At 40.2% G+C, this 13,743-nt stretch overlaps 2 protein-coding genes across 2 annotated transcripts in view; both read right to left on the bottom strand.

Moving 5' to 3' along the window:
• The window catches only part of LOC149286297 (microtubule-actin cross-linking factor 1, isoforms 1/2/3/4/5-like), a gene marked incomplete at its 3' end in the record, with an annotated part of 89,176 nt that extends 86,029 nt beyond the window's left edge, over positions 1-3,147 (bottom strand). Inside the window, exon 1 of the mRNA XM_089494327.1 lies at positions 2,946-3,147. Coding sequence (XP_089350453.1) covers positions 2,946-3,147 — 202 coding nt within the window. The remainder of the gene's footprint in view (positions 1-2,945) is intronic.
• An 8,268-nt stretch (positions 3,148-11,415) lies between these two features.
• LOC149286296 (NADH dehydrogenase [ubiquinone] iron-sulfur protein 5-like) lies at positions 11,416-11,857 on the bottom strand. The gene is made up of 2 exons (XM_089494326.1): positions 11,642-11,857; positions 11,416-11,514 (listed from the first exon to the last, which is right to left on the bottom strand). The coding sequence occupies exons 1-2, from the start codon at positions 11,855-11,857 to the stop codon at positions 11,416-11,418; spliced, it is 315 nt and encodes a 104-aa protein (XP_089350452.1).
• Positions 11,858-13,743: the final 1,886 nt, after the last annotated feature.

The raw sequence follows: 13,743 nt of genomic DNA, 5'->3' as shown, positions 1-13,743 counted from the left end.
GGGATCTGGATCTTAGTCTTGTAGTCAGACCTCTATTTGAGGTCTGATTAGAAGAAAACCTCTGAAAAAACCCTTTCCATCGCTGTGGATGTCAGATTTGTTTTAATTCAACCACGCTGGAATGTTTTCGATCATTAACTGCCTTTTTAAGGTCATGCCACAGCATCTCAATCAAATTTAATTCAGGACTGAGAACCTTCATTTTGTTTCTTTTGAGCCATTTAGTGGTGGACGTGCTTGTGTGCTTCGGATCATCATACTGCTGTATAATTGATCTTTAGGTCACAAACTGATGGCTGGATATTCAGGATTTTCTGGTAACAAAACTCATGGTTCCATCAATTATGGCAAGTAGCTCAGGTCCTGAAGCAACACCACACCATCACAATACCCCCTGTCGTGTTTGCCTGTTGGTATGATGTTCTTGTTGTAGAATGCTGTGTTGGGTCCCATTTTTTTGTGGGATCATGAACACTGACATTAGATGAGGCAAGTGAGGCCTGCAGTTCTTTAGATGTTTGTCTGCGATCTTTTAAGACCTCCTGGATAAGTCTTTCATGTGCTCTTGGCAGAATTTTGGTACGCCAGCCACTCCTGTGAAGGTCCTACTGTTTCAAATTCTCTCCATTTGTTGGTAATGGCTCTCATCATGTTTCACTGGAGTGATGGCTTTTTTACCCTTTAAGACTTGAATTTCTTTAGATTGCTTCATTGTATGCTGCTTTTTGAAACCTTTTACCATATTTCACTTTGCAAGACAGGTTCCATTTAATTGATGTTCAGATTCAGGGCTTATAACAATTGAGAGCAATTATGCTTTGGCCAATTCATATAAACAAAACCTCTCATTTATATTATGTTTATATATTTGTTGCCAACTTTATTAGGTGAGAAGCGCAGAGGGTTTTTTGTTTTTTGTATACACTGTACAGCTAATACGCTTACAATACAATTTGCAGCATGCTCACACCTGTTTGGTAGGCCTCGTATTACACATTTGTATTATTTCATCTTAGCGCACCGACATTTGTATCTTCTCTGCTTGTAATAATCTTGTCTTGGTGTGTCTAATGAAACTGAACTCAATTTACAATTCAATTTGGTTAATTGATTTATTTAGTAACCAAGGGACATGCAATAATTTTAAAACTACATTTTCTGTTTATTTGGATTATCTTTGTCTAATATTAAAATTCGTTTGATAATCTGAAACATTCATGTGTGGCAATGATGCAAAAATAGAAGAAATTGGGAATACACTTTCACAGCAGTGTATGTTGCCTCTCTTTTAAGTAAAACTATTGCACTAATGACTCTCCATTCCAAGATGCCTCAGTATTAGCAACTCAAAGTAAGCACTCATCATAGCAACGTTACCATGCCTCCACCCCTACGATCAAACCAATGTAGCTAATAACAATGTATTCAGAAGTGTGACTGATGCAAACTGCTTATTCATGAATTCAGATCATGTAACTATAATCTCCCTGTTTAACCCTATCACTGCCAGAGAGCTCACAGGATACTAATGGGGAAAAAAACACACACTCCTGGGCTTCACTAGATGCTAAGAAAAAAATGTTTAATATGTTTATTGTATCAAATTCGAATGCCTAGCCACTTTAAAATTGCCCCACAGTTCAACGCTGTGCAAGCAGACATAGGGAAATGGTGATGGCCGCGGAAAGCAGCAGGAAATTCTACTGAAATGGCAGATGTTCCTAAGCATTAAATAGGCAGCTTTAGCTCACAAAAGTATGAGGTTCTGCAGAGCTCCTGCTGCTGCAGAGCGGAGGATAATGTTTCTTCATCAAACACACTGAGCAGTGATATGGGCGAAACCCACACATCTGAAGACAAGCTGAACACCAAATATACACTTGGATGTTATCCTTAGAACAAAGGCAAGGAGAAGCGGGAGTGAACCAGAGACCCCCTTCCCCCATGCAAGGATATCCTCAAAAAGAGCTCTGTTACTATGGCAACCAGAAGAATGGCTGCTCATGGTTAGGAGTTTCCATGGCAACAGATAATGCAAAATCAGCTTCCCATCAGTATTTAATCCTCAGGACACTACTGTTTTTTTGTATAAACAAATGCATATTTATATTACATACACAGCCCTTCCCAAAAGCACAAACACACAAATCATTTAGATGAAGTATTGTTAGGGAGGGGATCATGACATCAAAGGTAAGGAATGCATGTTACACATTCAATATATATCAACGTATGCTGCTACAAGTTATGTATGACATATATAGGCTGCCCTGCCAAACTTCTCCAAGTAATGCTTTGTTTTATATTGTTTGGGGTTTTTTTAAGTTTCTCAGTCTAATCCCATAAAAGACACAAAAACGTGTGTGAACTTATTGCAATGGTAGTCACAATGACATCATCTCCCTTAAACTCATTAAAGAGGAGGTACCTTACCTCACCCAAGACATCAACCTTATATAGCCAGTGAGTATAAGAGAAAACTCTAGATGCAGCAACATCTCTCTGCAGAAGAGGACCTCACTAGATACTCTCTAGGGATAATGGATAGCAGCTGTGACTTATAATAATTAAATGTGTAGTATGCTGTAGGACAGGAATTGTTTAGCTCCAGCATCAGATTTTGCAGACTTTGTTGAGCACACTCAAATGCCAGCCTAGAGTAGGTTATTGGCTTTGTAATAGCTAAATGTTGCACAAGACAGGTGTGCATTTAAGTGTTGAGGGCAGAGCAGTCAAACTGTCAGCCTCTGAAGGCTGATGGAGAGAACTGTAAGTATGTTTTAGTACATCCGTAGTCAAAGACCCAAACATTTTTCCTTGCAAGGTGGCATCTACTTGACAACCTACAGCTCCATAACAGCTATTGGCCGTAACGTCTTTTACAGGGATAACATAGTAGCTACAGGTTATCATAGCAACCGTTACACAGTGTGCACTTTCCTCACCTGCAACCCTGACCACAGCTCTCTCTGCAGGATCCAGCACTGAGTCCTTGCTCTTCCTCTTCTTCTGTTCATGGCGTGGCAGATTCCAAGGGAGAGTATCGCCTGGAGGACACGGTGACAAACTTCCAGACCTCTCACTGCGACAGGACCTTTCACTACGGTATGACCTCTCACTGAGAGTTTCTTCATCTGAGGATGACATGGCTGTACAGGCGTACATACGTCTCTCTAGGTATAGAAAAAAAACTAGGTCTCAATTGCAAAGGAAATCTACTACTGTAAATATCTGTCTTGAGTCTAATACAAACACAGTGATTGTACTGATGATTGCACTGTAATGTGTAGATAATAGAATGTGCAGGTAAAAGATTAGGTGTGAAATAATGTGGATCAACACAGTGATGATGTGTGGGATGACATGTTACACGGGACGTCATTCAGTGAGTGAGCACAGGATGCATGACAAGTGTCAAAATACCAGGAACAAGCTGGCCAAAGGTATAGGAGACAAGAGTCTAGGACTGTCTTGAAGGTAGGTCAAATGGGCCAGATGGACTTCAAAGAGACTTAAACCAACTAAGATGGATAAAAGCAAAGACAAGAGTGGAAAAAACAAAACATTGAGATGTAATGAAGAAGGATGCTGTGACTCAGAGCTACTTAGATGACAGAGGAGAAGATAAAGGATCCTAGGACAAGGACCCTATAACTTACAATACTTGGGAAGCATGTGGGGCCCATAAACACATGATTCCCATGGTTCCATTTACTTGACTGTTTTGTGTTTATGCTAATCACAGGTTAGATGTAGGACATGCTACACATGTCTGTACATAAGCCACATTATCATATAAGGTTTTCGCAATAAAAATAAATTGTCCAGCTTCCCACACTATAGTATGCTTTCCCATAATGCATGACATAGCGAGCTGAGATGGACTTTCTTTATATGTGCTTAAAGACACAGGATCTTAAGTACTACTTAAGATGGTCCCTAAATTGTAATGCCCACGCACGCATAAGGCAACAGTGTAATGGAAGAAACATGGCATGCTCTTTCTCACGCTATAAAGTTGAGATCTATAACATATATCACCGGAGTCAATTGAAATAAGCATACTTGTTTTGCAATGTTGCGTGCCTGCTTAGAATCTAAACATTTAATTACCTTTTGTGGTGGCACACAGCCCTTTAACTTGGAACAGGTCTGCACTTCATAATGAGAAAGTAGACATGAAATGATAGGGAACAAGGTCTAAAATGAAACTAGTATGGGAACATTGGTTGAGGACAAGCAGTGAAATTAAGTTATTGCAATCCAGTGCATTGAGGTATGAGGTGCTGTGGAAGGGGAGAGTTTTTTTTATACAATAAGGAAACTGGGGTTCATGGGTTGTTACAAATGCTACCATAAATTAAAGGTGACATCATAGTTTGTCATTGAGATTAATGTGCTAGTGTGTGAGTTGCAGTGAGCAGGTGAGATACACTGGCTCTTTTACAGCTGATGGAGGAAGAACACCAGCAACACATATTTTATGACAGGACCTGTCATCTTGAATGATCCCACAATTGCATGTGCCTCAAGACAGCATGACATCACATTACACTTATTTTGCATTAAAACATTAACTGAGATGATGTAATCTCGGGTCTGTGGTTTCATTTCATTGCAGGTTATGCAGTGATAACAGAGGTCTGATACATTATAAAAACTCCTAATGCAATGCAGAAGTTAGATCCTTGTTGACTTTGCATATCACATCATCATATTGCAGAATTGCACGTCTGAACATATTCTATTTGAATAAGGCCCACTGATAAAAGCTAGGCAAAGAGATCTGACATGCAACCATAAGGAGTAAGGGAATTAACATGGTGACATAACCTTACAACAATTTACAGAGAAGACATTGGATATGGCATAATGAAAGCACCTTCCATATGATATGACCTATATGATGACAAGGTTGTGGGTGTTATATGATGACGAGTCATTGCATATGAATGCACCTTTCATGATGATTCATCTTTATGTTGCAATGTTATATAGTAGCCTGTATTATGGAGTATGCTATATGTAATATGACCCAACATGGTACATGGTGAATGGATCCTGCATGCTAGTGTGGCAGTCACTTACCCCCTTGTGACAGGAGGAACCTAAACTATGGGGGTGTGATGTGTTCTGTGTACAAATCCCCCAAAGAAAGGAAGCATCCAGGCGAGAGGGCACTGTCACATCCAGTGGCTGTCAGAAACAATGTCTCACCCAGCGAGACAGCCAGTGACCGCTTACAACCAGGAAACAAATATGACATCCAGAGCAAGCCTCAGAATGCAAATTCAGTCTAGGCACAACATCAAATGAAGAGACAGCCAGGCAAATGATACGACATCCAGAGACAGCCAGTGCCACTGTCACGTCCGGAGACAGGCGCTCGAAAGTGCCAATATATAACAAGAGATACAGAGGAACAGCAAGAAATAACAGATGAATGTCCAGGCGGAAGATCAGAACGTTATTACACTGACAGCACCATCATCAGCAAAGGCATATCACATGCAGTGTGTGTGACTGCGGTGCATCCACAGAGAGACAGCCACACGATGCACAATAGGGAAATCGCCAAAGCTACGACATCCAGGTATTTACAGAAGGGTCGATAAAAAGGACGTCCAGGGATAGACGGAGACCTCCCCACTCCAGAACCGGTCTGTGCTCCCGATAGGGAGGGGCTGCTGTACAAAGAGCCTCACCCCGATCTGTGCCCGTCGTCCGTGTACATGTGTGAAAGAGCGGCACACGTGTGTATCACAGACTCGTCACTGCACACATATGACACATACATACATGCTCCATTTGGGTACCAGTGACTGCAGTGAGACGCTCCAGCGCTGTGTGTGAGGAATGGGGAGGGGCGTGGCCAGCTGTGAGGAAATCAGGAGATCCCCATCCGTTAAACACACACCTTATCATCGAGCTGTCTGCATGTTCTTCAACTACCCCAGGCCCATTGGTTATCCTTCTCTTTCATGTGGATGTCTCTCTATCGTGTATCTTTATGCGCAAACACACATTGGAGATATATAAATATATAGAGATAAACACAATTGATATATATATATATATATATATATGTATATATATATATGTAAATATATATACATACATACACACACATACACTATATAGAAATATAAATATGTAGAGATAAACACAATTAATATATATATATATATATATATAATATATATGTAAATATATATACATACACACACATACACTATATGGAAAACGTGACATCCTGACACCAACAGGGACTTCACATTCTAAATACATAGACATTAATATGTAGTTGGTCCCCCCTTTGCAGCTACAACAGGTTTTTTACTCTAATGGGAAGGCTTTCCAATATGTTGGAGTGTTTTTTGTGGAAATGTTTGCCCATTCATCTAGTAGAGCATTTGTCAGGTACCAATGTTAGATGAGAAGGTACCTGAGGACCTCGCAATCTCCATTCCAGTTCATCCCAAAGATGTTCAATGGGTTGAGGTCAGGGCTCTGTGCGGCCAGTCAACTTCTTCCACACCAAACTCATCCAATCATCTTTATGGACCTTGCTTTGTGCGCTGGGGCCCATTCCACAAAGTAGGAAGCATAGCATTGTCCGCAATGTCTCGGTATGCTGAATTATTAAGATTTCCCTTCACTGGAAGAGAGGGGCCAATATTAATGCCTATGGAAGTTTGAAACTCTTCGGCTATAGTGTATTGGTGACTTTTAGACACCATGTACCTCAACACTTGGTGACCCTCTCTGTGACTTTACCTGGTCTGCCGCTTCATGGCAAACACTTCCACTTTTTAAGAATACCACTTACAGCTGACCGTGGAATATCTAGCAGGGATGACATTTCACAAACTGACTTATTGCAAAGGTGGCATCCTTTCAGAGTATTACGCTTGAATACAATTCACTGAGCTCTTTAGAATGACCCATTTTTCCACAAATGTTCGTACATGCAGACTGCATGGCTAGGTGCTTAGTTTTTTTACACCTGTGGCAATGGGTCTGATTGAAACACCTGAATTTAATAAGAGTAGCGTCCCAATATTTGTGTCCATGTAGTGTACATGCATACTCCCTCCCTTACCCTCTGCAAGCCTCTCCCTCCATCTCTCAACTGCAGCTTTCCTTTCCGGCAGTGAGCACCCTCGCCTTTAACTGCGGGGTCACATAACCTTGTGTTATGGTGGGCTGGTCCATGGGTACCACTCTTTGGGTGGGAGGCCACATTAACACACAGGGGTGGGCTGACCTCGGGCCGGTCCAAAATTGTTCACAAAGGCCTGGGTCAGCCTGCCCCTGTGTGTTGCTGTGGCACCCCTGATGAGAGGCACCTGGGGCGGACTGCAGCCCCAAATACGTCACTGCTCCCGGGGCTTTTATGCAAAACGGCGAAGCTTGCGGGCACACCTTCTCCCTTGATTGGTGGAACAGGAGAGAGGCCATTTTGCAGGAGTGCACCGAGTGGCCAGTAATGCAGATAGATTCATAGAGAAAGAGAGGTGCAGAAACGCTTCTCTTTTTCACAAATCTATCCAGAAAGAACCCCTGGGACCCATGTGAGAGTAGACTCTGGGTAGGGGCTTTTTATGCCGCTTCTTGTAAAATGCAGCCCTGGTGCTATGTAGCCCCTTTATAGATACGTTTCATTAGTCATAATGCCCAGCTGGGTGATTATTAATGAGCTGACAGAAGAAAGAATACAGAAAACAGAAAAACAAGGTGAGGTAAGACACGGAAACAGAAGTGGTTGTCAGAGATGGTATGCAGACATCGAGAGAGAGAATGACAGTAAAATAAATGACGGAATGCATACCAAAATTCGTATCTCTCTGCTTTGTTTTAGGGTGAAGCCAAATAGTTCTGCAAAGCATTATAGAGAGATGGAAGGCTAGGAGTATCTCAGTTTGAAATGTATGTAATATTAATAAAATAAAAAATAAGGTGGCTGTTCTGCTAAACTGTTTTATGATCCTCGGGGTAACATGAGTTCAGTAAACTTGGAAATGGGGTTATCACCCTTTCATAATATTCTTGTTTCTATGTCTGGATTCTCCCTAAGGCACCTCATTGGGATTCTGTATAGTGAGGACATGGCTTCAGCCTGGGCATGTGGGTCAAGTCCCAAATTTTTTCCTAGATTTTGCTAAATCTGCTCACACAAATATATGTACACTCACCTACATCCAAACACACTCTCCCTCACGTATACAATATACAAACATACACACACACCCATGGCTGAGAACTTTCTAAGTGAGCCGACCCTGACATGCTAGAAATATTAACCCTTTCATAGCCAGCCATTAAGATTCAAATGTGTTAACCAAATGGCTCTGGTACTGGTCCTCAAGGAAACTTTGACTAAGTCATTACTTAAAGATACACTAAATTGAGTACATGCATACATGTAGGACCATTAACCATAACATAATGGTAACAAAATGACCGACTGGGAATCTTATATATGATCACAGCAGTGTAGAATAGGAAGGAGACAGCTCCAGACTGTGTGACCCTGAGAATTTGTCCCTTCACCCTGAGGTTCCCCCCGCATACCATACACACCTATAATACATGCATACACACCTACAACGCTTAATGTGCATGAAGCTGGTCTTAGTGCTGTCATCTTATGCACTGTACATATTTTCTCTGATCACGCTTTCACGTAGGCTATGCAATTCAGCTTACATAACTATTAATTTTGCAATAATAATACATTATTATTATCCTTTATTTATATAGTGCCAACATTGTACCCAGCAATTGGTAGACTAAGACAAACTGATACGTTAGGTGTATAGTATATATTATTAATTTGTATTTTATTTAGTGTACTGAACTGTAAAATGTAATATCTGGAAGAGTGACAAATGTGTTGTAATTAAAAAAAGTTAAAGGAAAAAGGGTCTGCCAAAATCACAGTTCACCTTAGGCCAGGGGGCCTTAAGGAAAATAAGACAAAGTTTTCTTGGAATCTGAAGACTAATATTGTCTATCAAGGAATTCAAACACTGTATAAGGAAGTGGACACCTGCCCTAATCACTCTGTTGCGGCAGAAGAACTTTATCATTGCTTCTGTACCTGAAAGAAATTACAATGTTAAGCCTTACCCCCGAAATGGCGATATTGGGGTCTTGAGTGATTATAGGTACTCCTATCCTAAATTGTTACAGATTATTTTGGCTGCAGTCCAGAAGGCCATTCTTCACCAATCGAAACACCGTTTCATAATAAATTTGCCATTTAAGATGGACCCACTGGAAGCTACCTTACAGAACAGGGAAAAAAAATCACAACCTGGTCCCCTTATATAAACCTATTAGATTTAAGCCCCAAATTCTTAATAATTCCAGCACACAAGTTGTTTTTGTGAACAGGCCTTTAGGGATACACTCCATACAGCCAGAATCTTCCTGGAACCCATCTGGGAACCACACTACTTAAAGCTTAATATGGTGAACGCATAAGGATCGAGGTACGACACCCTGGAAATAATTACACATTTGTAACAGTGTTTGATACGAATAAAACGTGTTAAAGTTATTGTTTGCGTTGGTTGAAGAAAAAGGAAGGACTATTGCTGTTGATGTTCACAGCTGGTATGTCTACTTAACAGTCAAACTCATCTCAACAGGTTATGCTTTCTTGGTGCACTGACATGTACCATCAAAATAAAATAAAGTCACAGTGAATCAGACAGTTTTATTATGGTGCCTGGAAAAAGAGCTGTCTAGATTAAGCAATCATTTTACTGTCTTACTAGCTATATATTTAAGATGGATAGGGGCATACTAGTTCAAGAGAAGACGCGTGCATTGTAGGATCAAACCACAGCCAATTACCAACAGGTTGAGCATGAAATGCTGATCTCAACCTATTCAAAGTAACAAGTACCGTAATATGATCTGTTGTGCGGGGTTACAAATAAGGCTTAAGTTTGGTGGAAAGGGCAAAGAAATCTTTTTTTAAGGAAGTTTTTGAGGGGAGGAAGAATAAATACAAGGTAATACAATGCCTCACGGTGTGTAAATTGTGTTGTTTGTTCATGACATGAGATTTCTTTTCTGTGATCAGGTGCAGTTATTACGGGTCGTGAATCAGTGGTTTCTCAGGTTTCTGTTTTTCAGGAAGGGGCATAGAATACTGCACTTTTTAGTGCTGAATTACCTCCGGGTTTAGTTTCAAGAGATATTGTAGTAGAAACATCGAGGAAAGATTTTTTTTTAGGTTTGTGTACTGGAAAGAGTTTTATATTAGTTATCAGATGTGTACGCACTAGTGATTTGTCCCATTTTTAACTGCATTTTGTAGCATTTGCAAATATGCACAGGAAAACATTCTCATAAAATGAAATGTATACATTCCATCATTTATGTTTTAACCCAAATGATTGTGGGTCTGTCATGACATGATATATTAGGCCGACTAGCCGGCTTGCGTGTTAACATGTATAATTTGTGGTCAGACTAAATCCTAAAACCAGCAGGTGAGGGAAAATGCACTGGAGCCATTCTTGAACACAATTGAAACCAAAAAGGAAATGCATTTGATGACACTAAAAAGCATATGGAACAGTTTAATTATAAGAATTATGGGACATCCACATAGACCGAACATCCAGTGCACATCAAAAAGACAATCTAGGGCCGTTTAGGGGGACATAAGTATTTGTGTTGTCAAGTCACTTAGGGCTATGCTCATATTGATTTATTCGCTAAAGTGGGAGCTTGAAGTAGTGATGGGGTATCAGCACACGAAAACCATTATGCATTATTAACGATGTGTGAATCAGATGATTTCTAGTATTCTAATCAGTTTTTCTGAGGTTTATATATTTCACAGGGTGCTGGTGAAAGGGTGTATTCTATTACACTTCACATTTGGTAGATTTGTATTGTTATAAATCAGTCTCCCTTTTATGTAGGCAGTATGTACATAACATCAAATAATTGTGTACAGCAGCTGGGTGAAGAAAGAACCTTGATCTACATTTTGTTTTCGGACAATCAACTTCATTTACCGGAAGTGCAATGCAGTGCAGGAAGAGATCAGTCATTGACATGTATCCTCCTACACACGCTCCCTTCCCACTTTACCTCATCTAGGATCGCCAAAACAGCTTGTAATGGTGGCTACAAGTGGCAAAGACGAATCCTACTGAAACTTCGGCACTATTGACCTTCATTAGTATGAATGCAAGGAACAAGCAATTTTCATTCAAAAACAAGGTTTGTACGAATCTGAATGTACAAGTCTATCTACCACTTAAGTGATTAGAATAAAACTGAAACACACACCATACTTGGGCTTGTACTGAACATTTTAATAAAGTTTATTTGGAGGTGGCTTGTCTTGGAAGTCAAACAACATAACGCGAGTTTCAGTCCTTAGAATCATGGGGAGTTCTCCTCTTTGCTGAAATCAGGAGCCTTGTATTTTCCTTCTTTCTCCAGCTTCTTCTTTTGATTTTGAATTGCCAACAGGCGCTGCATCTGTGAGCATGAAACATTTATTGAATACCGTGAACCCGGACTGCACTATTAACATTATAATTCCTTATCCATCCTCTAGACCCAGTGTTGTACATATCATTTAATACGTGCAGATGCCCCCACTCACCGTTTTGGTCCTGTGCATACACTCATAGAAGTCTTCATATTCTAGTTTGCACTCCTTGCGTGCTCTTATTTGCCCGATTCCACTGGAGCATTCAATCCACTCTTTTTCAAATGTGTGGCATTTTGCGACCTGACGATATGGCTGTTCTGTACTCTGAAGCAATAACCACTTATCAACGTCGATCCCCAACTTGCCTTGAACATCGATAAGCGGCATGGCTAGTGGAAGGAGATGGATATTTCATTTAAAATAGATATTCTCAGGAATGTATGCATACATACAATTTATTACTCACTGTCCAATGAATGTTAAAATAACAATTGCTCAAAACTGGAAACAATGTCTTCACTTACTTTGGGACACAATTATACAAGTCAGCCTCCAAAATTAGAATAGAGAGATCCGCCATACTTAAATTCCCCAACAAACTATTGAAACTGGACAAAATAGACAATAAAATCTCGCCTGTTGCACAAACTTAAAAAGGAATTTTTTTGGCTCCTATAACTATTAGCTAAACTATCTATGGCCCAAGCACTACCCATACCGGCGGCCTGCATCTCTTCCGCACACCCAATTTTTTTTTTCTGTAGATACCTATAATTATATATTGTTGATAATTCTGAACTTGCGCAACTAAATTAATATCCGTATGATCAAGGTATTGTATACCCTTTGTACACCTGCTAAGCGAACTAAATGGAGAATGCTGTGTTGAATATCTACACAAATAAATAAAGGGCATAAGATAATAGACATAAAACATGTCCCCCACTCCATTTCTGTGATCTACATACCACAGCGCAGCTTGTAATATACGGATATAGAATATTGTTAAATATTAAAATGTTCTGCTGTAGCAGTAATGTTATTCTACCACTACCATTGCTCATAAGCTTTCAAAGTACATTGTCTTTCTAGTTCAGTACCCCAAGTTTTAAACACAGTAAAACTTTTAGAGAGAAAAAAAACGTATGTACTTAAGCATACAGGGATACCAATATGGTCAATTTAGTTATGCCAAAAACCACGTCAGTTTCCGAAAGGGACACCTCAGCCATCATATGCACTTTAATGATAGCTGAGCGGTCCGTGTTGCAAATGCTAGTAACATGATTGAAATATCACTTCAATAATGTAGCATAATAATTCATTGTGTGTGTTTACTCTGGAAATGAGCATTATATGTACATAACTACTAGGACATATGCAACCTGGATGTATACCATACATATATATAGAGTGCCCTTGCGCTTACAGTCTTCTATGTAGATATGCTAAGGCACATTCTCATTTTCCCTGGGCAGCAAGTAGGATCACATCCTTGGTTGGCTACTGAAGATGGAAGCCTGCACAAAACTGCAGGCTCCCAACAGACGTGGTAGAGGCTAATATAGTGTGTCAATTTAATCATGCATGGGACGGCATAAAACTATCCTGAATCTAAGCCAAGGCCAAAGACTAGTTAAGGTGTGAGTCTTTACATGGGCAACGTGCAGACTAGATGGGCCAAACGGTTCTCGATGGTCGTCAAACTCTATGGGTTTATGAGGAAACCCCATTGTGTGAAGCTGTCAACAGCACTTACAGACACACTCTAAAGGAGTGCATTGGAGTTCAAAAAGTTCCATTTTTGTTCAATTAGGAGAAACAACGGCCCGTTCCGATGACCTAATCCTCGATAAAATACACAGCAAACAAAACATATATGATACCCATATAGTTTTCAATACATGAAACAAAAATATAAAAAAAAAACCCACATAGGCAACCCGAATAAAAGCAAATGAGCTACTTAGTGACCCGAATAACTACTCTCAAGTAACCCACACCCCACCCTCCACCATTACTTTTGACAGTCCACACCGATTATTTGAAATATACACTAAAATGCCTATATCCGTATATAACATGACTTTCCAGGCCGCATTACCACAGTGACCTCCTTAAAGCACCATAATGACACCAGTTCTGACAACCCCCTTCTCTGTTTTGAACCCAACCAGAGACCCATCGCACACGAATGGAAATCAATAAATCTCGTTTCTAGTTGTTTACGCGCACGCAACAAAACTAGATTTTTTTCTAAGTCGTTCGGTCAT

The sequence above is a fragment of the Sceloporus occidentalis genome, unplaced genomic scaffold, assembly GCF_023333645.1.
Source record: "Sceloporus occidentalis isolate IW3139 unplaced genomic scaffold, rSceOcc1.0.p SCAF_71, whole genome shotgun sequence".
NCBI lineage: Eukaryota > Metazoa > Chordata > Lepidosauria > Squamata > Phrynosomatidae > Sceloporus > Sceloporus occidentalis.
This window is presented reverse-complemented; position numbering and strand designations above follow the sequence as displayed.